Source organism: Nycticebus coucang, chromosome 14 (assembly GCF_027406575.1).
Source record: "Nycticebus coucang isolate mNycCou1 chromosome 14, mNycCou1.pri, whole genome shotgun sequence".
Classification (NCBI taxonomy): Eukaryota; Metazoa; Chordata; class Mammalia; order Primates; family Lorisidae; genus Nycticebus; species Nycticebus coucang.
In genome coordinates, this window is record NC_069793.1 from 37,725,979 (window position 1) to 37,753,386 (window position 27,408).

A 27,408-nucleotide genomic window follows, 5' to 3' on the forward strand; every position below is an offset into this window, starting at 1 on the left:
TAAATGCTATGAATGGATGAATCTATGGTCACTCCAGCAAGTTATTTGATTTTAATTATTGAATGTTGCCCCTCAGAACTAGGCCATTGAACTCACCTGTTTTATTCCAGGAGCATTTTAGGAGAGATGCGGGTGAGAACTCAACCCATTCCCTTTGCAGTTCAAAGGAATCAAACACGTATGATACACTGCAATAGCCCAAGTCAAGGCCAGATGATAGGAAAGGATGAATAGGGCTCCAGAAAGGAACTCTTATAGGGAAGAGGGCATCTGAGCTGGTGACATACACTTGATAGCAGAGTTCAGAGTGTCCAGGGGTATGGCCACGTGGGCTCCAGGTGTTCCTTATTTAGACTTCCAGTGCCATGAGCACACTTTATAGAAACTACAGTGGGTCTGGAGTAAAAGTTAAAACATGGATGAAAATAGTGTTTTCATTTGGTCTTGAGGCCACAGGTAGAGCTCCTCAATGATTAAGACTTTTAGAACTGAAATTTTGGTTAGGTCCAAAGATCTATGGACGAACAATATCTGTATACTAAGAGGATTTCAGCTATTGGTAATGCTAAGACTCTTCTTTTTGGCAAGAGTAGGGAAAAACTGAACTCAACAGGATTGACTTCTATGACTGGCAGTGACACTTGCCTTCCACTACTGGGACAAGGCAGTGGCTATCAAGGAAGCTGAGACCAACAGGTGAGATTGCTCGGAGATTAGCAGATACACTGTTCATTCAACAATGGCTCATGCATGTTGGTTTTTCCTTTCCCAGTTGTTAATTTCAGAGAAGTAAGGAGGAGAACTGATTCACGGACAGGTGTAAGCAATTCTGGAAATCCTTGGGAGTATTTATTTGGGGGAAGGGAAAATCAGTCAGACTAAATTTTTGTTTATTTTGGTATGCTTTGATTCTGGTGTCATAATTTAAGTATTAAAAGGAAAATGTTGAGATCTCCAAGTTGGTGAGGTCTGGACACATAGGTAACAGAATTTAAAAAGTAAAGAGAATAAAACCAATCTTTGAAAATATGAAACTTTTCCTAAGCAGGCTAAAGATGGTCATAGGAAGTCATCAAAAAATGAGACTCTATATGCAACAGAGAAGAGGCATGTTTTATTTGAAACATTAACTTTCTTTGAAACAAAAAATTTACTTAATTTTTATTTGATACAAAAACTATTTGTAGGCATTGTGTAGACACTCATGTAGGGGCAAAAGAAATTGGAGCATGCAGGCAATGGAACAGAAGGAATGTTTTATTTAGAGCAGAGTGCATACTATTAAAACATGTAAAATGTTGACATTGTATCTGATTACACAGAAAGGAGTACTTTTGTAAGAGAGGGGTTATGTATTCCATGTTAAAGAAATTATATGTAAGTAACATAGATCATGGTCTGTGAATAACCCCCATATCTTAGCAAATATGCTCCCTGGAATCTGACTAACGTTATGACAGGATTTTCAGTTTCCATTCTCGACATTCTGCCCTAAGATACGAAGCCTTGACATCACCACATCCCAGTCAGCATAGGCTCCTTCTAGATGGCGGGATATCTCTGTTCCTGCTTCATAGCTACTTCGGCCGTGAAGTAAGCGCCAGTTATCAAAAGTAATCACATCCCCTAAATAAAAGAATTTTTCAGTATGAATAATCATCTGGTTAAATGACTTGCAGGGCTTTAAAATTTAACATGTAAAATATTACCACTCTTTGGTTTCTACTAAGAATTGCTTAGTTTTTTACATAAAACCACATATTTGCTTCTTTACACAAATCAGGCCTCTGGATGCAAATTGCTTTAGGCCTTAATCTCTTAATACATAGCCTGATAGGTTCCTAAAGACAATATACTTTTTCTTAAAATATTGACTTTGTGTAAACCTTTTGATTTTTTTTTTCTGATTGATACTTATCCTTTAATCTAAAATGTATCTCCCCAGCTTAAAAGCTTCTAATAATAAAAAGGACAATGACATTCTTTGTCAACTATGTTCTTGGTATTTTATGTATATTGTTCCTAAACCTCATTAGAATCCTGAAGAGAAAGTATTATCTTTTCATACACGAAAAAACCAAGACTTTGAGAAGTTGAGTGATTTGTTGAAAAACTGCACTGCCAATCAAATGGTTTAGCCTGGATTTTGACTGCTGCTTTAAAATTTTTTTCCTATAATGTTTTAATTTCTTATGTTGTTAATCTTAAAATCAACCTATAAATGCATGGCAGTGGGTTTATGTAGGTTCCTAGTTTACCTTATTATTCCAAAGATCAAGTAAGAAATAATTACAAATTAAAAGAATGTTCCATTTTGCCAAATCAATAGCAGAGAGAAATTATTCCTTTTCCTACTGATACAAAAAGCCTTATGTGTAGTGGCATTTTATTGAGTAGAGATGGTCCAGAAAAAAAGGTAATGCTTCTCCTTACTTATTTCGAGTAACTGGAATACTTCAAGAAAATTTCTGGTAGTACCATCTCTGCTAGTCAGCCTAATGAATAAACATTACTCCTGTACTTTTGAGTGAGAATCAGAGGGATAATTTCTCTACTATGGTAAAATTAAGTACAAGCCTCAATTTCTGTTGATGGGCTACCAAGATAGAAACATAAATTGTCAGTCCTAATATCATATGTGATCAGAACTCTGAAAGGCTGAGGCGGGCAGATTGCTTGAGCTCAGGAGTTTGAGACCGGCCTAAGCAAGAGTGAGACCCCCATCTCTAAAAAATAGCCAAAATAGTTGAGCCTGTAGTCTCAGCTACTCAGGAGGCTGAGGCAAGAGAATCACTTGAGCCCAAGAGTTTGAGGTTGCTGTGAGCTGTGACCCCATGGCACTCAACCTCAGGGTAATGGAGTGAATCTGTGTCTCAAAAAGAAAAAAAAATCATATGTGAGATGGGATTTGGCTTATAGGTTGTCTTTCAGGTATTTATTCTTTAGGTTGGAGGTCCTTAAATTTTAGAGTGCTTAAAAATTATCTAGGAGCTTGTAAGAATCTACATAGCATAGGTGAGGGCCAGGAGTTTGCCATTTATGAAACTCTGTGCTTTACCAAGATCCTGTTATCAGTGTTTTCATGAGTCATACTTGAGAAAGACTGCCCTATATTCTAGAATACAGTTGGTTATGGCTGAAGGAAATCCATGCTTTCCGTTGTTTGAGAAAATGTATTTACTGACCTGGATTCATCTTGAAGGTAAACTTGAATTGTTTGCTATTCATGAGGCTAACAAACTCCTTTAAAGCAGCATAAAAAGGCTGAACTCTTTCAACAGGTACATCAAATATTGTATCCCTTGTTGCATTATTGAAGTTGATGCGTACCACTTGGCCTTTATCATCTAACCTGTTTTAAGAGAAAAAGTTAATATATAAATCTCAAAGTATCTATTTACATTTGTAAGGGTCAAAACCTCTTAGAAGATATTTCTGAAACATGGTATTAAAGAATCTGAACTGGTGTACAGAAGATCTTAAGGTTATCTGTGGAACAATGTATTCTTTTGGTTTTTCATTTATTCATTTAGCAAGTGTTTTTTGAAATGTTACTACATAAGTTCCAGGAGGATTCAACTTAAAATAAATGTTACTGAGAGATTTGAATTAAAAATTTTGTTATGCTTAGTAAAATCTATTTATTCTTTGTTCTTTTATTTATTTATTTCAGATTAATATGAGGGTATAAATATTTGGGTTACATTGTTTTCGTTTCTAAGGTGAAGTTCAAGTTGTAGTTGAGCTCTTCACCCAGAGGGTGTGCTGAACACCCTCACATTGTGCACGTTAGGTGAGAACCCATCAATCATCGTCCCTTCTCACCCCCACAATATACTTGTGTTTTTCTTTTGTTTGGGCATGTAATTGTTTATATATTGGTTTCATATTAGTATTGAGTACATTGGATACTTGTTTTTCCATTCTTGAGATACTTTACTAAGAAGGATGTGTTTCAACTCCATATAGGTAAACACAATAGCTATAAACTCTTTATCTTTTCTTATGGCTGAATAGTACTCCATGGTATACGTATACCACAGTTCGCTAATCCATTCATGGGTTGATGGGCATCTGAGTTGCTTCCACATCTTGGCAATTGTGAATTGAGCTGCAATAAATATTCTAGTGCAAATGTCCTTGTGGTAAAATTATTTTTTTCCCTCTGGGTAGATACTTAGTAGTGGGATTATGATAAGATCAAATGGAAGGCCCACTTTTAGTTCTTTGAGAATTCTTCATGCTTCTTTCCATAAAGGTTGTAAGAGTTTGTAATCCCACCATTAGTGCAAAAGTGTTCCCTTCTCTCTACATCCATGACAGCATCTACACTTACATAATTTTGTGATGTGGGGTGTTCTCACTGGGTTAGGTGATATCTCCAAGTGGTTTTGATTTGCGTTTCTCTGATGATTAGGGATGATGAACTTTGTTTTATGTGTTTGTTGCACATTCATCTTTCATCTTCAAAGGGGTTTCTATTCAAGTCTTTTGCCCACTTATAAATGGGATTGTTTGTTCTTTTCCTGTTGGTTAATTTGACTTCTCTGTAGCTTCTAGGTATCAGCCCTCTATCAGATACATAGCATGCAAATATCTTCTCCTATTCTACAGGTTTTACATAATAACATCCTTTTATGTTATAAGTTTATAGGTCAGTTGCTTTATATGTTTCATCCAATGGCGTTCTAAGTATGGTTTTATTGGGAGTGTGTGATGAGAAGAAAGTTTTATTCTTTAAAAGTCTGGAATACATGGCTCTCATTCAATCTTTATATGTAGGGAAACTGAAGAACAGAGGAAATAAGAGATTATCCTTTAGGTAAATTCTTTCTGCCTATCTACCTATACTACCTATCTTAGTATAGATGGTATACCAGAAGTATACTAGAAGTATTCTAGTGGTCTAGAAGACTTACACTGTGTCTCATTCAAAGTTGTATTCCCAGCACTCAGCATAAATCCTGGATATAATAGGAAGTTAATAAATATTTGTTGCATATGCAACTCTGTGTATTTTTTAGTACCTCAGGAGAACACTTTTTAGTCTTAATGTTGTGTTCTCTACATCTTCATTTAGATTATGGATTATGATCATGACAGTATAAAGTAATACAGCTTTTAATATGAGAAAAGATAGTATCATTTCTGGAACTTGAGCTGTGCTGATGATAATCATGAGACATAGATGTCACCCAGATACAGAGGCAAACATTTTTTTTTTTTCAGTTTTAACAATCAGCAGCTCACAGCTACTACTTTTTTATTTTATTTATTTATTTATTTGTTTATTTATTTATTTATTTATTTATTTATTGTTGGGGATTCATTGAGGGTGCAATAAGCCAGGTTACACTGATTGCAATTGTTAGGTAAAGTCCCTCTTGCAATCATGTCTTGCCCCCATAAAGTGTGACACACACACAAGGTAAACATTTTATTTTAACTTATAGGGAAGGTGGACTTTTAGTCAGTCCTAAAATGTTAACCTACTTTATCTTTGCTTTAAGTAGAAACAGGATGGATGGATGTAAACTGAATGTGGTCAAGGATGGTGGCAAATTGCCTAGGATTAATCCCAGGAGTAGTGACCCTGGAGGGTGAGCCCGGTAGTCAGTAATGAGGGCCAGAAATCAACTGTGGCCCAGGCCTGGTTGGTCAGACCAAATACACTGTGTGTGCCTGGGCTTGGTGATTCTGTTTTTGGGTTTGAGTCACATGGAATGAACATTGTCAACAAATCAGGGTACAGGAAGAAAGATGTGATTGTTGCATACAAATTGTGACCATCAGGGCCCCTTTGCATCAAGTCTCAGATGAATGTTAAATTCTCTGAACCAAGGGCAACCATAATTGCAAACTCTACAGTTGGCGATTAGCACCAATCCTTTGCTTATTGGGTAGCAATCGAAATCTACCAATTGAACCCACACTGGCAAAGAAAGTCAAAGGAAGAAACAGGTTTTCAAAAAGGATCTTAGAAATTTGAAACATGAATTTCCATATATTGATAATAATACAAATATGACTCAGCAGGTAATAAAATACCTCCCCAACCCCCACCTATATACTTCCACATAATAAAGACTACTCGGGGGCCGTAGGGTGTGGATTTATGAACAAAGAATCAAAGAAAAGGTTAAGTCAGTAGAAAAGATTATGAAACTCCACAATGCAGGGACGTGAAGGAGAATATAGGACCTTTCACTTGTCCTTTTAGAGTTCATGCTGCTGATTTCACAACTGCACCACAGTATCTGAAGCTCTTTTCTTTTCTTTTCTTTTCTTTTCTTTTCTTTTCTTTTCTTTTCTTTTCTTTTCTTTTCTGATACAGAGTCTCACTTTGTTGCCTTCTGTAGATGCTGTGGTGTCGTAGCTCACAGCAACCTCCAACTCTTGGGCTTCAGTGATTCTCTGGCCTCGGCCTCCTATGGCAGCTGGGATTACCATAATGCCTGGCTATTTTTAGCGACAGGGGTCTCACTCTTGCTTAGGCTGGCCTCCAACTCTTAAGCTTAAGTACCCCCAGAGTGCTGGGATTATAGGCTTGAGCCTATAGGGCCTGTCGGGCCTGAAGTCTTTTCCTTTTGAATCTTGTCTTTAAGATTCTAGTCCCACTGCTCCGGACCTACTTTCTCTCTTTTCTCCTTGTTATACATTCTGTATGAGTAATATAAGCCTCTGTGTTGTCTGCCATGATTCTATAAAGATGTGATTTTGGAACTTCTGGGGTGTCTGTCATTCTAGCTGCCATCACGATATGCCCCTCTTCCCCCAATCCCATGGTTACTCTATTTGAATGATTATGCTATGCTAGTTATGAGCTGACCATCCTAGAGTCCATGCATATATCCTTATGGATCAGTGAAAGATACTTGATTAAGAAATATTAAAACATCATGCTGTTTATGTTAAATGTATACAATTTATATTAATCATACCTTGATAAAGTACACAAAAATCTTTCAAAGAAAAGAAATATTAATAAAATTGGTTGGGCACAATGGCTCATGCTGTGATCCTAGCACTCTGGGAGGCCAAGGTGGGAGGATTACTTGAGCTCAGTAGTTCGAGACCAGCCTAAGTCAAAAGAAGACCTCCATCTCTACTAAATAGAAAAAATTAGCCAAGTGTTGTGGTGGGTGCCTGTTGTCCTGGCTACTTAGGAGGCTGGAGCAGCAGGATCACTTGAATCTAAGAGTTTGAGGTTGCTGTGAACTAGGCTGATGTCATGGCATTAAAGCCTAGGGCAACAGAGTGAGACTCTGTCTTAAAAAAATATTAATGACAATCATGACTGGGCATGGTGGCTCACACCTGTCATCTTAGCACTCTGGGAGGCTGAGGTAGGTAGATCACCTGAGCATAGGAGTTGGAGGCCAGACTGAGCAAGAGGCAGACCCTGTCTCTACTACAAACAGAAAAAACTAGCCGTAGTCCCAGCAATGGGGGAGCCTGAGGTAAAAGGATGTCTTGAGACCAAGAGTTTGAGGGTGCTGTGAGCTATGACACCATGACACTGTACCCAGGGTGACAGGCTAAAAAAAAAAAAAATGATAGAAAGTTAGAATTAGGTGCTAATGGTACACTGGATTAAGCTTTCATTTTTAAGAGTCCAGATATACAGAAAAAAATCAACTTTTTGTGTGTAACTTAGTCCCTGCTTCCTCTTAACTGGTTTCTATGTGAAAAGACAAGACACGAAATTTATCATTTAGCATTTTCAGCAAAGAAATTAGGGAAAATAGAAAGAAACGTTGGTTAAAAGTCTAAAGGAACATTATTCTTAGGATTGAAGAATGTTATAGGAGGTGGGTGGCTGGTACCTTGAAGATCAAACTAAAATGTAAAGTTGAATCTTGGTAAGCAATCAATTCTATGCTGACAGCACAGTGAAACGAGGAGTCTAATGCAGTGTTGCATGCTGAGGAAGGGTAAAAATCACAAAATATAAGAGAAACTGACTATATATAAAAGACAGTATTTAAACATAAACCAATAATACGATGACTGTGAACCAGAAAAAGCAAAATGTTACTAGTGATTGCTGATAAAACAACCCAGTGAAAGGAATACAGAACCGTTTCCTACAATCAGAGAGTGCTGTGAATATGCCTCATGAGTTAACACCGTTACATCTCATTGACAGATGTGATGCTTTGTGGAACTTCCAGCATTTGTTATGGGACTGCAACTATGTCTACCACGTCGTATTTTTTGAGAATCTGTGGGAAAACTCTTTTTCAGACATATGAAGCATCTAGAATCTTGTGATTATGTTCTCCCCTTGCTTTGGTCTCTAGAAACTATCACCAGTAAACATGTTCGACTTCATGCAAATTATAGCTAGCTAAAATCTATTTTGCATTTTCTAAGCTAGACACTATACCAGGAGCTACCATCTATTAACTCTATAATTCCTACCTCAATGGTATGTGGAAGGTATGCACTTTTGTTTTTGTTTTTTAACTGAAAAAGATGCTGTGGATCCAGCAAGAGTAAATTATAATATAAGAGATTATCAGCTGGCAAGTAAAAGACTTAAATTCCTATGACTGACTTTGTAGTAAATAGAATTGCTTAATCCTACCATCATTATTTTTGTCCCAGTTTCTTTATTGGCCTATTTTTATTGCACTGAATTATAATGAATTTAGTCAGCAGCCTAAAATATGTTTCTGTACTAAACAGGACATAAAAATTTAACCACAAGGAAAATTAAATTAACCCAAACACTCAGAAAGTGGAGGCCCTCTGTTAACTGAAAACCTTCTTTATTTCATCTCCAGGTGTTAGAAATATATCTTTAAGTGGATTTGTGCTAAGCAGTTCATATTCTCTAGGGATATTTCAGAGATCTTGCAAATGGACAAATTCTGGAATTTTCCTACAAAAATTTTCAAAGCCAAGCCATGATTCAGAGGGTAGATATTCAGTTAATCTCAACCAATAGCTAAATTTTTGCCTCTGTTTTCTAGTGTTGTAGAATCTGTAATCTTACTGTGTCTCAACAAAATTTCTATTTGTTGTAGACTTTTATGGTAATGTTTGACTAGTTAAGACTGTGATGTTATAAATAACAATCTTTGAGTTATTTCTTCTCTTTCCTACCTTTATGACTGAGAACCCAAGAAATGCCTCAGGTTTATACTGAACTAGAATTTATCCCTCATGTCTTCCTTTCTCTCAGACCCCTCATACAATCTATCAGGAAAACATTCTGTTTCTACCTGCAAAATATAACCCCCAACTAATCCCTTTCCATACTGCTACTATTAATATTAAAACTTCAACTATTTGGGAACCATGGTTGCAGCCTGGAGTCCTGCGGGAGCTTCCTAACCGGTCTTTCCGCCACAGTTTTTGCTTTTTTATGTTGTATTCAACACAGCAGTCAGAGGATCCAATTAAAATATAATTAAATGTATATAAATATAAATGTCTTTCCTTTTGTAAAATCTTGCAGAAGCTCCCTCCTTATTTCACTCAGAATAAAGTGTTCTTATAATTGCTAACAATTACAGTGTACATAACTGGCCCCGACCCACCTTCCTCTCCAGTACTCTTCCCCCTCACTCTGCTCTAGCCATTTTTGCCTCCTTGCTGTTCCTTGAACACGCCAGATCTGTTCTTAGGGCCTTGTAAGAACCTTTGCTCTGGCAGCTTCTGGAAACCACTTTTCTTGTGGGTAAACTCTCGCTCCTTTAAGCCTTTGCTCCAATATCACTCATTAAACTGTTCTCTCACCACACTATTAAGCGATGTTATTTCTCCATCCTTGCTAAGTCTTTGGTCCCACAGATTCCTTTTTCCTGCCCTACTTTTCCTCTTTTTCTTAAGCATTTGACATTTTTTTAAGATTCATTATAATTTACCTATTGGTTTAAAAATATTTTTAATTCTCCTCTCCACCATTAGAATGTGGGCTATATGAGGGAGGAGATCTTTCTTTTATCCACTTATGTGTCCCAAGTACCAAGATGAGTGACCGGCCTCAATAAATATTTGTTGAATGAATAAATGAAGGCTATATGTGTGTATCCGAGGGCTGGGTTACTGTACTAGGGATTTGATTACTTACTAAATGAATTTCTTTTCGTACATATGGCTACTTCTCTTAGGAGAAGAATATGAACTCAATTCTAAAATTAGAAACACCCACATTAATTAATGTCTAATTAAACTGTGTCCTAGAAACACAATGTAAGATATTTTTTTCAAGTAGAAGGATAAATCTGTGGCCTCTGTAGGTATTTGGAAAAATCATGTTAAATGAAAAAAAAAAAGAGAACACAAAATGTTCTATGTAGGGAATATATGGTCTCCTTTGGCTGAGCATCTTTTTGGGAAGACTCCCTATTGCATTCTTTGTCCTCATGGTTCAGAAGAGGCTGGCCATGGTCCAGAGTTGAACATGTGACCCACACATGGCCAATCAGAATTCTTCAACCTCCTAGACATGGTGATTGCTCCAAGGCCAGTAATCTTGAACAGAACTATTTGGATAGTGAGTCATGTAGCTTTTTTATAGGTATTGAGAAATAAATGCATTCTTTGTGCTGCAGTTTAATAGCTCCAAGACAATGAAATGATCATCTTTAAAATGAAGCTACCTAGAAGAAGATGACCAAGCTAAGCCCAAAAAACCCAGACCAATTTTAGATGACATTGTTTAATTCCTGGATCTGATTATTTTGAATTACATTTTCTCACTTCTGGCTTAATGGGCTCTGAGGAGTATAATCACATCAATTATAACTATGTACAACTGTACAACTTATATTTTTAGAATAAAGAATGTGTAAAGTCTTAGCACTTTTCCTGTAATATTGATTAAGAATAGATTTCATGGAGACAAGATGGCGGACTGAAGCCAGCTTTCAACAAAGGCTCCCATCCAGAAGGAGAGTTAAGGGACAGGAATTTAGTAAGTATCCTGGTGGACTTGAGCCTCACCAAGAGAGAAGGCTGAAGAACGCACATCAACACCGCTGAGGCAAGTTGTGATCACAAGGACGCAAACAAAAGGTACAAAATCCACCACCAAGCGGACGGGAGTCCCCCTCCCCCATGAGACCGGCTCTAGAGCCCCATAATTGAACAAGCGGGCAGAAATTAAAGGCCCTCCCACTACACTCCACGGGAGAGACCTTCTAAAAACTGGACCTACCTCCCCTACTGGGGTGCCGTGGCGTTCTCCTGCCGGACATAGGGCTGAATAAAACTTTGGGAATCCTTTGCCGGCAACCCTGAATCCCCGGCGCTCCCCTCCCGCCCACTGAGGTCTGGAGGCCTGTCCCCCAGGACTTCGGATCCTTGGGTGATTTCTCAAGGGGAGTGGACAGTCCCCTTGAGTGTGACTGGTCAGCATTGACTCTGAGGCGCGCCGAGTGAGGAGAGGGCACCGGGCTGAGGGGGAGTCACGCCTCACGGCACTTCCCTGCGGTGCAGTGCAGCAACCCTCCCCGGGCATACGGGGCCCAAGACTGAATCAGACTCTGGCCTCCCCGCTGAGAGCTGACAACCCCTACTCTCACTCGGGGTCTGAGGGCCTATCCCCCAGGAGTTCGGCTCCTTGGGTGATTTCTCGAGGGGAGTGCACAGTGCCTGAGCTGCGTCAGGTCAGCGCTGACTCTGGGACACGTGAGCGAGGAGAGGGCACTCTGCTGAGGGGAAATCAAGCCTTGGCGGCACTTCCCTGCGGTGCAGTGCAGGAGCCCTCCCCGGACCGTAGTATTGCGTGAAACTGAATGAAACTCTAGCTTCCCCCCGCCCCACTCCCAATCGGGGTCTGGGGGCCCATCCCCCAGAGTTCTGATTCTTGGGGGATCTCTTAAGGGGTGTGGACCCAGCACAAACTGCGGCCGCTCAGTGCTGACTCTGGGGCGTGGGACAGAGGAGAAAAGGGTCGCCTGAGTGCCCACACCAGAGCAGCAGTTCCCTGGAGGTAGATCAACAGCTGTTTTTTCTTTAACGGCAGAATGCTCACTTCTGGATATTCTGAGGCCACACCCCCTGTCTCCCTGGGCAACCAGAGGAGGCCACCGGTGACACGGCTCACAAACCCGGAAGCCTCCAGGGCGGGGCCGACCCAGAGAGGTGTTCAGACGCAATTCTCCAGCAGCAAAGACGTTTGAACTCAAAACAGCCCGTCTCCTGTAGGCGACGACAAGAACAGAGACAGAACCTCACAAAGTTGTCTGTTCTGTTCTGTTAGCAGCATCCATCAGGGACGGGGCTAAGCCTGAGTGAACACCTCCTTCCCATCACCTGCATCAAACACTCAAAGATGTCAGGCCCCATCTCCTCCTGCTAGATAGCGGCAGTCTGCGGGGGCCTGGCAGACTTCCTTGCGATTCAGGCAGGTGCAAACCCCTGGAGTGTCTGTTCACAGCAGGCAACTGGGTTAGCCATCTGCAGAGATACCAGTGACTGGGTCCGACGGAGGGGCAAAGTGGGGAAGGAGACGTCAACCTTCCCAGACTGCTCTGTTTGCTGGGTGGCTCCTCCTGACTCCACGCTGCACTGGGGTGAGCCGTGTCAGAGGAGTCACCAGGCCCCTGTGATCCAGTTCCCAGAGACCTCTTGAACCCTTCCACCCGAGACAAGTGCCGATTGAGACAGTTGATTCGGACCTTTTGAACTGGGCTAATAGACTGAGGACTCTTCAGGCGGTGCCCTGGGTGTGCGATTGTAGGAAGGTTTGATTCTCCTTTTCCAACTGGGGCCAGAGGTGGGCAGGCGGGGTGACTTAATTGCTGATTTTTCCACACAGCTGAGACTTCAAGCCAGAGTAGAAGTTGCAATAGGATCGAACAGAAACCAGCTGAAAACAAGACAGAACCACTTTGCTCCACCACACCAGACAGGGCCCCAGTTTCTCAGGCCACAACACTGTACGGGCCCTCGATAAAACCCCAGGGGAAAAACCAAAGGGAGTAAACCATGGGGCGGAATCAGCGGAAAAACTCTGGTAACATGAATAACCAGAATAGATCAACCCCCCCAAGAAAAGATACGGCAGATGTGATTGAAGATCCCATTCATAAACAACTGGCTGAGATGTCAGAAGTCGAATTCAGAATTTGGTTTGCAGACAAGATTAATAAAATGGAACTAGGAATTCGAGGAGAAATTCAAAAATTGTCTCAAGAATTTAACGAATTTAAAGACAAAACCACCAAAGACTTAGACACACTGAAACAAGAACTTACAGCCCTCAAAGATATGAAAAATACAGTAGAATCCCTCAGTAACAGAATGGAGCAAGCAGAAGAAAGGATTTCTGACATTGAAGATAAAGTCTTCGAACGCTCCCAATCTCTCAAAGAGGAAGAGAAATGGAGAGCAAAAACAGATCACTCACTCAGAGAGCTCTCAGATAATTCGAAAAAAAAACAACATATGGGTTATAGGAATTTCGGAGACTGATGAAGTAGCTGCCAAGGACACAGAGGCCCTTCTACATGAAATTATGAAAGAAAATTTTCCAGACATGCCTAGAGAATCTGAAATTCAGATAGCAGACAGCTTCAGAACTCCAGCACGATTCAACCCCAATAAGCCATCTCCCAGACATATCATAATTAGCTTCACTAAAGTTAACATGAAAGAGAAGATTCTCAAAGCAGCCCGGCGAAAGAAAACTATAACGTACAAAGGTAAGAATATTAGAATAACTGCAGATCTCTCTGCTGAAACTTTTCAAGCAAGAAGAGGCTGGTCATCAACTTTTAATCTCCTAAAGCAAAAAAACTTTCAACCCAGGATCTTGTATCCAGCTAAACTGAGTTTCATCTATGATGGAGAAATTAAATACTTCAATGACATTCATATGTTGAAAAAATTTGCCATAAGTAAACCAGCTCTTCAGGATGTTCTCAGACCTATGCTCCACAATGACCAACCCAATCCTATACCACAAAAGTAAACTCACTCAGAAACTTTGGATCAAACTCCAACTTCCACACTGGCGAAAGGATTAAAAATGTCCACTGGACCTTTGAAAAACTCGATACCCAAAATTCCACCAGACTTATCAATACTCTCCATCAATGTGAATGGCTTAAACTGTCCTCTAAAGAGGCATAGGTTAGCTGACTGGATACAAAAACTCAAGCCAGAATTTGTTGCATACAAGAGTCACATCTCAACTTAAAAGACAAATACAGACTCAGGGTGAAAGGATGGTCATCCATATTTCAGGCAAATGGTAATCAGAAAAAAGCAGGTGTTGCAATTTTATTTGCAGATACAGTAGGCTTTAAACCATCAAAAGTAAGGAAGGACAAGAATGGTCACTTCATATTTGTTAAGGGTAATACTCAATATGACGAGATCACAATTATTAATATCTATGCACCCAACCAGAATGCACCTCAATTTATAAGAGAAACTCTAACAGACATGAGTAACTTGATTTCCTCCAGCTCCATAATCGTTGGAGATTTCAACACTCCCTTGGCAGTGTTGGATCGATCCTCCAGAAAGAAGCTGAGCAAAGAAATCTTAGATTTAAACCTAACCATCCAATATTTAGATTTAGCAGACATCTACAGAACATTTCATCCCAACAAAACTGAATACACATACTTCTCATCAGCCCACGGAACTTACTCCAAAATTGATCACATTTTAGGTCACAAGTCTAACCTCAGTAAATTTAAAGGAATAGAAATTATTCCATGCATCTTCTCGGACCATCATGGAATAAAACTTGAATTGAGTAACAACAGGAATCTGCATACCCATACAAAAACATGGAAGTTAAATAACCTTATGCTGAATGATAGCTGGGTCAGAGATGAGATTAAGAAAGAAATGACCAATTTTTTGGAACAAAACGACAATGAAGACACAAACTATCAGAACCTCTGGGACACTGCAAAGGCAGTTCTAAGAGGGAAATTTATAGCACTGCAAGCCTTCCTCAAGAGAACGGAAAGAGAGGAAGTTAACAACTTAATGGGACATCTCACGCAACTGGAAAAGGAAGAACATTCCAACCCCAAACCCAGTAGAAGAAAAGAAATAACCAAAATTAGAGCAGAATTAAATGAAATTGAAAACAAAAGAATAATACAACAGATCAATAAATCAAAAAGCTGGTTTTTTGAAAAGGTCAATAAAATAGATAAACCTCTGGCCAACCTAATCAGGAAAAAAAGAGTAAAATCTCTAATATCATCAATCAGAAACAACAAAGACGAAATAACCACAGACTCATCAGAAATCCAAAAAATCCTTAATGAATATTACAAGAAACTTTATTCTCAGAAATATGAAAATCTGAAGGAAATAGACCAATACTTGGAAGCACGCCACCTTCCAAGACTTAACCAGAATCAAGTGGAAATGTTGAACAGACCCATATCAAGTTCAGAAATAGCATCAACTATACAAAACCTCCCTAAAAAGAAAAGCCTGGGACCAGATGGTTTCACGTCAGAATTCTACCAAACCTTTAAAGAGGAATTAATACCTATATTACTCAACCTGTTCCAAAATGTAGAAAAAGAAGGAAGACTACCCAACACGTTCTATGAAGCAAACATCACCCTGATCCCCAAACCAGGAAAAGACCCAACAAGAAAAGAAAATTATAGACCAATATCACTAATGAATATAGATGCAAAAATATTCAACAAGATCCTAACAAACAGAATCCAGCAACACATCAAACAAATTATACATCATGACCAAGTTGGTTTTATCCCAGGGTCTCAAGGCTGGTTCAATATACGTAAATCTATAAATGTAATTCAGCACATAAACAAATTAAAAAACAAAGACCATATGATTCTCTCAATTGATGCAGAAAAAGCTTTTGATAATATCCAGCATCCCTTCATGATCAGAACACTCAAGAAAATTGGTCTAGAAGGGACTTTTCTTAAACTGATAGAGGCTATCTACAGCAAACCCACAGCCAATATCATATTGAATGGAGTTAAATTGGAATCATTTCCACTCAGATCAGGAACCAGACAAGGCTGCCCATTGTCTCCATTGCTTTTCAACATTGTAATGGAAGTTTTAGCCACCGCAATTAGGGAAGAAAAGGCGATCAAGGGTATCCATATAGGGTCAGAAGAGATCAAACTCTCGCTCTTCGCAGATGATATGATTGTGTATCTGGAAAACACTAGGGACTCTACTACAAAACTCCTAGAAGTGATCAAGGAATACAGCAGCGTCTCAGGTTACAAAATCAACATTCATAAATCGGTAGCCTTTATATACACCAACAACAGTCAAATTGAAAAAGCAGTTAAGGACTCTATCCCATTCACAGTAGTGCCAAAGAAGATGAAATATTTGGGAATTTACCTAACAAAAGACGTGAAAGATCTCTATAAAGAGAACTATGAAACTCTAAGAAAAGAAATAGCTGAAAATGTTAACAAATGGAAAAACATACCATGCTCATGGCTAGGAAGAATCAACATTATCAAAATGTCCATACTACCCAAAGCAATATATAATTTCAACACACTCCCTATTAAAGCTCCACTGTCATATTTTAAAGATCTTGAAAAAACATTACTTCGTTTTATATGGAATCAGAAAAAACCTCGAATAGCCAAGACATTACTCAGAAATAAAAACAAAACAGGAGGAATCACACTACCAGACCTCAGACTTTACTACAAATCGATAGTGATCAAAACAGCATGGTATTGGCACAAAAACAGAGAAGTAGATATCTGGAACAGAATAGAGAACCAAGAGATGAATCCAGCTACTTACCGCTATTTGATTTTTGACAAGCCAATTAAAAACATTCAGTGGGGAAAAGATTCCCTATTTAACAAATGGTGCTGGGTGAACTGGCTGGCAACCTGCAGAAGACTGAAATTGGACCCACACCTTTCACCATTAACTAAGATAGACTCTCATTGGATTAAAGATTTAAACTTAAGACATGAAACTATAAAAATACTAGAGGAGAATGCAGGGAAAACCCTTGAAGAAACACCTTGGGTCTGGGTGAGTATTTCATGAGGAGAACCCCCCGGGCAATTGAAGCAGCTTCAAAAATACACTACTGGGACTTGATCAAACTAAAAAGCTTCTGCACAGCTAAGAACACAGTAAGCAGAGCAAGCAGACAGCCCTCAGAATGGGAGAAGATATTTGCAGGGTATATCTCTGACAAAGGTTTAATAACCAGAATCCACAGAGAACTCAAACGCATCAGCAAGAAAAAAACAAGGGATCCCATCGCAGGCTGGGCAAGGGATTTGAAGAGAAACTTCTCTGAAGAAGACAGGCGCACGGCCTTCAGACATATGAAAAAATGCTCATCATCTTTAATCATCAGAGAAATGCAAATCAAAACTACTTTGAGATATCATCTAACTCCAATGAGACTAGCCTATATCACAAAATCTCAAGACCAGAGATGCTGGCGTGGATGCGGAGAAAAGGGAACACTTCTGCACTGCTGGTGGGAATGCAAATTAATACATTCCTTTTGGAAAGATATATGGAGAACACTCAGAGATCTAAAAATAGATCTGCCATTCAATCCTGTAATTCCTCTGCTGGGCATATACCCAGAAGACCAAAAATCACAACATAACAAAGATATTTGTACCAGAATGTTTATTGCAGCCCAATTCATAATAGCTAAGTCATGGAAAAAGCCCAAGTGTCCATCGATCCACGAATGGATTAATAAATTGTGGTATATGTATACCATGGAATACTATGCAGCCTTAAAGAAAGATGGAGACTTTACCTCTTTCATGTTTACATGGATGGAGCTGGAACATATTCTTCTTAGTAAAGTATCCCAAGAATGGAAGAAAAAATACCCAATGTACACAGCCCTACTATGAAACTAATTTGGGACTCTCACATGAAAGCTATAACCCAGCTACAACTTAACAATAGGGGGAAGTGGGAAAGGGGGGGGTGGGTAGAGGGAGGGGAATCGGTGGGATCACACCTGTGGTGCATATTATAGGGGTATTTGCGAAACTTGGTAAATGTAGAATGTAAATGTTTTGGCACAGTAACTGAGATAACGCCGGAAAGGCTATGTTAACCACTGTGATAAAAATGTGTCAAATGGTTTATGAAGTGAGTGTATGATGCCCCATAATCATATCATTGTATACAGTTATGATTTAATAAAAAAATTAAAAAAAAAAAGAATAGATTTCATGTAATATCATAAAACAATTTTATGGTGAAAAGACTTTTTCTCCCCTTTTAAAATTTTATTAAGTATTAATAGTTAAAAAAGAAAGTTCCAGAGTTCATTAAAGCTTTGTGCTATTTAAGCTTTAGGATAGTGGAAGTTTTGCTCTCAATGATTTTATTGTTGTAGGAAATTTATAAATAGTACTTACTCGATAATTTTGTGTTTTGATTGTACAGAGAAATCACAGTAGTCCACTCCGATGTCTGTGAAGTCCACAAAGGTGGAGGACAAAACCTGGAAGGCCCGAGGATTTTTTTCCTTGAGCTTCTGGCATACATTAAATCCATCTACAATTTCTGAATCACCTCCTGTGACTGTTTGCTTTATGCAATGCAGAAGCTGAACCTATCAAAATAAAATAATAAGCATTATTAAATAAATATTTCATTTAATTTAAAATGAATATTAAAACAAAATAATATTTAAATAATGTTAAATAAAATAAACGAATAACAGGGATGTACACTTTTTTGATATTGTGTTAAAGATTTAAAAAACTATGAATGAACCCAAGTCAACAAACCTTTTTTATTTGTTTTTCTTGTGTAAGCAGAGAAAAGAGTTGGGGAGAAAAAAGTTGCCCATAATCCATACTATATAGTTCAAACATGGTACGGTTGAAGACACAGGCATAGTAATGTTCATTAGTAAATAAGGCACAGCTCAGAAGAGTTGCAGAGAGTAAGCACTTCATGTTGGAGTAGGCAGAGGGAAAGTCACAGAGGAGGTAAGATTTAAGCTGGGTAAAAGAAGATGATTAAGATCTGGGAAATGTAGCCTAGAATGGGAAAGGGGATCAGATGACAGTGACAATGAAGTACAAAAATGCACATTTCACTGGGTAACAAAAGCTTTGGCTGCCCCAGGGGGCTATAAATGGATAGAGTGGGTCAGGTCCAAAGAGTAATTTGAGGCCACATCATAGAGATTCTTAAATATCAGATGAAGGATTTTTGAACTTTCTCTTGTGCAGAGAAAGGAATCATTGAAGGCTTTTGAAAGTGAAAGTAATATAGTCAGAACTGAGCTGCAGAATATTTATTAGCCCAGTGGTGTAACATAGGATAATTTTTTTTTTTCTTTTTTCTCTGAGTGGTGAACTGGTCAGAGAAATCTTGAGAGTCTAATGCGAATCTCAGGTATACGGATAACAAGGGAATGGGGTAGGGTAGGAGGAATATGGGGATGGATAAACCAAAAGGATAGTAAATATTAATTCTTTTTACTAAGGTTTGGGGGAAAATGTTTAATATTATTTCATTTTGAAAAACAAAACATGGTAAAATTTAAAAAACACTGAACGGAGATTTTTATCGGTTTTGTGAGTCCTTTTGTAAGTCAGCATGAATGGGTTATTTTTTTATTTTTATTTTTATTTTTTGGCTGGGGCTGGGTTTGAACCCACCACCTCCGGCATATGGGGCCAGTGCCTTACTCCGTTGAGCCACAGGTGCTGCCCTGAATGGGTTATTCTTAAAACCTAAATTTAGACCCTAGTTTTCTGTTAGAAGATGCTAACACTATTTAGCTGTGAAAACTTCATTCTTACCGAAATAAAATAAAAACCATTACCTAAGTTTCTTATAGATTGGAAGAGGCACAAACACAACCAAATGCCCATCAATCTTAGTAGAAAAAATATCCATTTAGAAAATACTCTCTCTTCCATAAGGGGGAAAAATATATCCATTTAGAATGGTTTTCCCATAGATGGTCTAGAACAATGCTGTCCATCAACACTTGCTGTGATGATGGAAATGTTCTGTGCTGCCCAAGATAGTCGTCACTAATGCACATGGCTATTGTGCAATTTGAAATGTAGCTAGAGTGAGTGAGGAACAAATTTTAAGTTTTATTTGAATTTAATTTAAATTAGAATTTAAATAGTGGCTAGTGGCTACCAAATTAGACAGTGCTGGTCTAGAACATAAATCCTGCCTCTTATCAAAAACCAATTTTTATAATTTGATATATACTAGCACTCAGACTGTCATTGTGTCATGGTTTTACTCCATACAACAGGCCTTAAAATTTGATCCTTCTATCTCCATTTCACAGATGAAAAGATTGAGACACAGAAGTGTCAAATCTGGCCAGTTAATAGGAATGTGGTACAAAAGGTGGTATTCAAACCTTGGCTCATTTGTCTCAAAATTTACAGAAAGCCAAGTGACTTTCCCACAAAGGGGGATAACCCTCCCCAGTATTCTTAATGATTCAGTTTGTGTGGTGTGTATGCATGTGTTTTATATATCTATTTAAAGGAAGTAGTCATCCTATTTTCTGATGTTGGGAGAGAACTAGTCTAAATTAATAATGGTTCAATCCTAAACCATTTTGTTGAGATTGAAAAATAAGCACATAGGCTGATCAGTCATTATAGAAAACTCATCTCCCAGGGTGATGAGGGGTGAGGTAGCACGATGAAAAAGGATTGGAAGTGAGAAAGATGATCCGAAGTTTATTAACCTCCAAAAAGGCAAAATAATAGCATAACTTTGCCTTTGTGAGAATCAGTGTTCTTTAAATCATTTTAGATTTTGCAATAATGAATGGACAGAATATTTCAAAGGTTAATCCTTAAAAAGGTCAGCTGATGTTATTTACATAGGGCAAGGCCCAGTGGTATCTCTTTTGTACAGTTGCACTTTCAATACAATTTTATTGAAGAAGAAAGATGATGGAGCCGGACAACACTTCCAGCGCTAATTGAGAAGATAAATGTATGCCTATTGTGTATAAAATCTAATTTTATTTCATGTGAGTCATTCAGAATAAAAAATATTTCCTTTCTAAATGTTGCTTTATGGCAACATGTGACTTTTGGTCCAGAGGAAGACAGTGAACGCAGGAACATCTGTGCTCCATTAAAGATGTATTCCTTTATTCTTGCCTCACATGATCCAAACTGATCAAACTGAGCTCTCTAGAGGGAATCACTATCCAGATCATTTCATCTGTGCTGAAAAAAACTTTGGTTGCTTCTCTTTCCTATAGAAATCTCAAACTTTGGTGCAACAACCCCTGAATAATTCAAAAATGGAAACTTGAATAATGGTACAAACAGGTGCCTACATTTTATTCTTTTGCTAGAACCTAGACATTTTAGGACCATCTGTTATTTAAAAATACTCTACAAGTCATTCTGCTTTTGATTTTTTTTTTTTTTTTTGCTGATGGAGACAGGTGACAATTTGTTGGACTTCTTTGCCTCTTTGATAGCTTATCTGTTGTCTCTATGATGTGCATGGTGCTCTATTTATTCTTTAGATGCAGAGAAGTGTGTTTCAAATTCTATCTTTAAAGAGTTTGTAAAGAATGACAATGTCTATAAAAATCTATGTCATTACATAAACTATGGTATTTACAAATTTCACACCTAACTAGTGTGGTGTGATGAAAAATTAGATGAAGGTCTGGGGTCAAGTCTAAGTTCCTCATTAATGAGATGTCACCTTATGAGATGTCGCCTTATAAAAGTATTTAACCTTGTGCTTCATCTCTTCATCAAACATGAAAAAGATATGATCAAGCCTATCTATCTTAAAGAAATGTTAAGAAGAATCAAATGAAGTAATGCAAATAAAAAGGCTTTGAAAATGTAAAAAATGCCTTGAAAATATCAAGTATTATACATATTAAACTTCAGGGATATTTATGAAGTCATTTAATAATTTTTTGTTAGGCTTTCAGTTAAACATAGAAATAAGACTTAAACTCATAAAAGAAGACAAATTTTAAAAAAACTCCAGGATTTCAGAAAAATCTCTGAGCTATATTTAGATAAGATCACGTTGTAAGTCTCCTCTCCTTCCCAACCCTTACTCAAAAAGGTGTCTGCAGGGGTCATTTTACCCTCTTCATTTAGTTCAAGGGAATCACATGGCTCTTTATTATCAACAATCAAAAACAAGTGAAGTGAAATACCACATTTTGTAGCTAATGCTAGTGAGAACAGTGAGTATCAACAAAGGCAGAGAAAAGATGTGTTCTGTTAAGATGATGGGGAAAAAATGGATTAATTTTGATTTTGGCTCATTTCTCCTTCATTGACTTGAGAATTGCCCACATTTCCACTTACCTTTGCAGATGGAGATTATGATTATTTTATTTAGTTCAATTGAGCTCTAAAAATTGGGACATGTCTTTTAGAAGGTAGCTTCCCGACCATTTATTTTTTAGTTTAGGAAAATGATGGTTTTTGTTAAAGTGTAGAGGAAGAATGTTCATTCAGAGATCCTCCCGGGGATCTGTGGGCTCCACACGGAGCATCTCCCTCCTTGATGAGGAATCTGACAGAGTGGAAGGGGGATGGTTTCCAAGACTAGCCCCGGTTGGTTATTCCAGGTCCTTGTATTCACACCTTCTTTGTAATGCATTTTCACAGCTCTTGCCTTCCATGTAGGGTCTACTGCCTTACCTCTTGAATCTGGGCTAGACTGATGACTTCCTTACACCAATGTAGAAGTGACTAACCTGGGCCTTGGGAATCTGTGCAGCTCTCTGGAAACTCTGCCAGCAGCCATGTGCATTAAACCTGGGCTAGCCTGCTGGGGGGACAATAGATCAAGGGGAGTCGAAACAAGCTGTCACAGTCAAGTGAAGTCAGCCAGTCCGTGGCCAACTTAGCAGCTGACTGCCAGTACAGATAAGAAGAGCTGTTCAGCCAAATGTAGCACAAATTATAAAAACATGGACTAAGTGAATGGCTCTTCTTTTATGCCATCAAGTTATAGAGTATAGTTTTTTTGTTTTTTTGCAGTTTTTGGCCGGGGCCGGGTTTGAACCCACCACCCCTGGTATATAGGGCTGGCGTCCTACTCCTTGAGCCACAGGCACCACCCAGGAGTACAGTTTTTATGCAGCAATAGCTTACTGATAAGAATAATACTTAGTGACTACATGGGAAACTCTACATTGTAGCTCACTGATTTCTTTTTTCTCTTTTGATTCTTTTGGGAGTGATATATGTGCAGAAAGACCTCAAGATACACCACTATCTGTGTTGGCAAAGCAAAAAATATGCCAATAATTATTTCTAGAAAAAAACACTTTAAAAAGGATGCATGAAAATATCCTATCCTTTAGGTATGTTTTCATTCAGGATCTAGGTATAGAGATTTTTGTGAGCTTGGGTCGTGTTTGTAGAAAGAATATTTATGTAAGACGAATTAGCTGGTGAAACATAGAATCATCTGGACTCCAAAGAGGGAAGGATATTGGTCCTTGGCCTGCCTTGTGGAAATTTTTTCAGGCTCACCTTACCCCAGGTGGATGGTGCAGGGCTGGATAATCAGTGTGAAAGCTTAGTTTCCCAGTTGTGTAAGCCACATTGTTTGCATCGATTTTGTCTTGCACTTGCCAAGTATGTCTGTAAAATACAAGAAACATGTTTAAACTGGTTGTCACTGAGCCAGAGGAAATGTGTTAGAATGAATCTGATATGTGGGAGGAAATGGAAACTTTTGGTTCTATGAAATAATTACCGTAATGACTGTGAGCCAGGGAGGCGATCTGACCTTCCTTTGTCCAACATGACTATTTCAGAATGAGCATTTCCTCATTTCTCCTCTCAACAAAAGGAATATTTACACGAGTCTGTCCTACAGAGTTTACGAAGACGTTTATGTGGACTTGTAGGTTTTTTTTTTTTTTTAGTAGCCTTGCTACATTCTTTTTTTTTTTTTTTTTTAATTTTTAAACTATTTTTTTTTATTAAATCATAACTGTATACATTGATATGATCATGGGGCATCATACACTCGCTTCATAAACCATTTGACACATTTTTATCACAGTGGTTAACATAGCCTTTCTGGTGTTATCTCAGTTACTGTGCCAAAACATTTACATTCTACATTTACCAAGTTTCGCAAATACCCCTGTAAGATGCACCACAGGTGTGATCCCACCGATCCCCCTCCCTCTACCCACCCCCCCTTCCCACTTCCCCCTATTGTTAAGTTGTAGCTGGGTTATAGCTTTCATGTGAGAGTCCCAAATTAGTTTCATAGTAGGGCTGTGTACATTGGGTACTTTTTCTTCCATTCTTGGGATACTTTACTAAGAAGAATAAGTTCCAGCTCCATCCATGTAAACATGAAAGAGGTAAAGTCTCCATCTTTCTTTAAGGCTGCATAGTATTCCATGGTATACATATACCACAATTTATTAATCCATTCGTGGATCGATGGGCACTTGGGCTTTTTCCATGACTTAGCTATTATGAATTGGGCTGCAATAAACATTCTGGTACAAATATCTTTGTTATGTTGTGATTTTTGGTCTTCTGGGTATATGCCCAGCAGAGGGATTACAGGATTGAATGGCAGATCTATTTTTAGATCTCTGAGTGTTCTCCATATATCTTTCCAAAAGGAATGTATTAATTTGCATTCCCACCAGCAGTGCAGAAGTGTTCCCTTTTCTCCGCATCCACGCCAACATCTCTGGTCTTGAGATTTTGTGATATAGGCTAGTCTCATTGGAGTTAGATGATATCTCAAAGTAGTTTTGATTTGCATTTCTCTGATGATTAAAGATGATGAGCATTTTTTCATATGTCTGAAGGCCTTGCGCCTGTCTTCTTCAGAGAAGTTTCTCTTCAAATCCCTTGCCCAGCCTGCGATGGGATCCCTTGTTTTTTTCTTGCTGATGCGTTTAAGTTCTCTGTGGATTCTGGTTATTAAACCTTTGTCAGAGATATACCCTGCAAATATCTTCTCCCATTCTGAGGGCTGTCTGCTTGCTCTGCTTACTGTGTTCTTAGCTGTGCAGAAGCTTTTCAGTTTGATCAAGTCCCAGTAGTGTATTTTTGAAGCTGCTTCAATTGCCCGGGGGGTTCTCCTCATGAAATACTCACCCAGACCAATTTCTTCAAGGGTTTTCCCTGCATTCTCCTCTAGTATTTTTATAGTTTCATGTTTTAAGTTTAAATCTTTAATCCAGTGAGAGTCTATCTTAGTTAATGGTGAAAGGTGTGGGTCCAATTTCAGTCTTCTGCAGGTTGCCAGCCAGTTCACCCAGCACCATTTGTTAAATAGGGAATCTTTTCCCCACTGAATGTTTTTAATTGGCTTGTCAAAAATCAAATAGCGGTAAGTAGCTGGATTCATCTCTTGGTTCTCTATTCTGTTCCAGATATCTACTTCTCTGTTTTTGTGCCAATACCATGCTGTTTTGATCACTATCGATTTGTAGTAAAGTCTGAGGTCTGGTAGTGTGATTCCTCCTGTTTTGTTTTTATTTCTGAGTAATGTCTTGGCTATTCGAGGTTTTTTCTGATTCCATATAAAATGAAGTAATGTTTTTTCAAGATCTTTAAAATATGACAGTGGAGCTTTAATAGGGAGTGCGTTGAAATTATATATTGCTTTGGGTAGTATGGACATTTTGATAATGTTGATTCTTCCCAGCCATGAGCATGGTATGTTTTTCCATTTGTTAACATTTTCAGCTATTTCTTTTCTTAGAGTTTCATAGTTCTCTTTATAGAGATCTTTCACGTCTTTTGTTAGGTAAATTCCCAAATATTTCATCTTCTTTGGCACTACTGTGAATGGGATAGAGTCCTTAACTGCTTTTTCAATTTGACTGTTGTTGGTGTATATAAAGGCTACCGATTTATGAATGTTGATTTTGTAACCTGAGACGCTGCTGTATTCCTTGATCACTTCTAGGAGTTTTGTAGTAGAGTCCCTAGTGTTTTCCAGATACACAATCATATCATCTGCAAAGAGCGAGAGTTTGATCTCTTCTGACCCTATATGGATACCCTTGATCGCCTTTTCTTCCCTAATTGCGGTGGGTAAAACTTCCATTACAATGTTGAAAAGCAATGGAGACAATAGGCAGCCTTGTCTGGTTAGCCTTGCTACATTCTAAAGAATGATTTATTGAGGTGAAATCCACATAAAATAAACCATTTTAATGTGAACAATTCACAATGTTGGCAGCCACCTCCTCTATCTAGTTTTATAATATTTCTATCACTCCAAACTAAAACCTCTTACCCAGTAAGAAGTTTCTTAGCATACTGTCTATTCCTAAGGCCTTGGCAAACACTTAGCTCTGTGTTTATGGATTTACCTGTTTTGGATATTTTATATAAATGGGATTGTATGGTATGTAACCTCTTGTCTTTGGCTCCATTTACTTAGAACATGGATGTAGTATATCATTTATGGCGGAATAATATTGTTTTTGTAGGGATCTACTCTGATTTGTTTATCCATTCATCTATTGAGGGGCATTTGGGCTGTTTCTAGTTTTTGGTTATTGTGACTAATGCTGGCATGAACATGTTTGCACATGTAGTTATTAAGTACTTGTTTTTAATTTTTTGGATGTGTAATTGTGGAATCATCCCATAAATCTATGTATGATTTGTTGAGGAACTGCAAAACCATTTTCTACAGTGGCTACATCATTTTTCATTCCACTAGTGCGTGAAGGTTCCAATTCTTCCATAACCTTACCTACATGGGTTATTTCCTATTTAAAAATTTGTTTTATTATAATTATCCTAGTGGGTATAAAGTGGTGGCTCATTACGGTTTTGATTTATATTTCTTAAATGATTAATGATATTCAGTATTTTTCATGTGATCATTGGCTATTTGCATAATTTCTTTTAAAAATTGTCTATGCAATTCCTCTGCCCATTTTTAATTAATTAAATTTTTTATTAAATCATAGCTGTGTACATTAATGCAAACCAGCTGTGCTGGTTTTATATACAATTTGAAATGTTTTCATCAAACAGGTTAACATAGCCTTCATGGCATTTTCTTCCCCTCTGCCCATTTTTAAAATTGAGTTATCTTTTTTGTTGGGTTGTAAGAGTTCTTTATATATCCTAGACCCTTGCCAGACAGAATTTGAACATATTTTCCTGTATTCTGCACGTAATCTTTCCATTTTCTTGATAATATCCTTTGATGCCCTAAAGTTTTAAAATTTTATAAAGCTCAAATTATCTATTTTTTTTTTTTGTTGTTGTTGTTTTTGCTCATGCTTTTGATATTACGTCTAAGAATCTGTTGCCCAATCCAGGTTATGAAGCTTTACTCCTATGTTTTCTTCTCAGAGTTTTTTAGTTTTAGCTCTTAGTTCATTGGTTCATTTTGAGTTAAGCTTTGTATATGATGTTAGGGGTCCAAATGCATCAGTTATTCCCCCGCAATTTGTTGAAGAAG

General features: G+C 38.2%; 1 protein-coding gene across 1 annotated transcript in view; it reads right to left on the reverse strand.

Moving 5' to 3' along the window:
- Positions 1–1,241: 1,241 nt before the first annotated feature.
- The window catches only part of BBOX1 (gamma-butyrobetaine hydroxylase 1), an 89,598-nt gene continuing 63,431 nt past the window's right edge, over positions 1,242–27,408 (reverse strand). Inside the window, exons 5-8 of the mRNA XM_053561411.1 lie at positions 23,477–23,582; positions 18,360–18,556; positions 3,186–3,352; positions 1,242–1,626 (exon numbers count right to left, since the gene is read on the reverse strand). Coding sequence (XP_053417386.1) covers positions 1,466–1,626; positions 3,186–3,352; positions 18,360–18,556; positions 23,477–23,582 — 631 coding nt within the window. The 3' untranslated portion in view covers positions 1,242–1,465. The remainder of the gene's footprint in view (positions 1,627–3,185; positions 3,353–18,359; positions 18,557–23,476; positions 23,583–27,408) is intronic.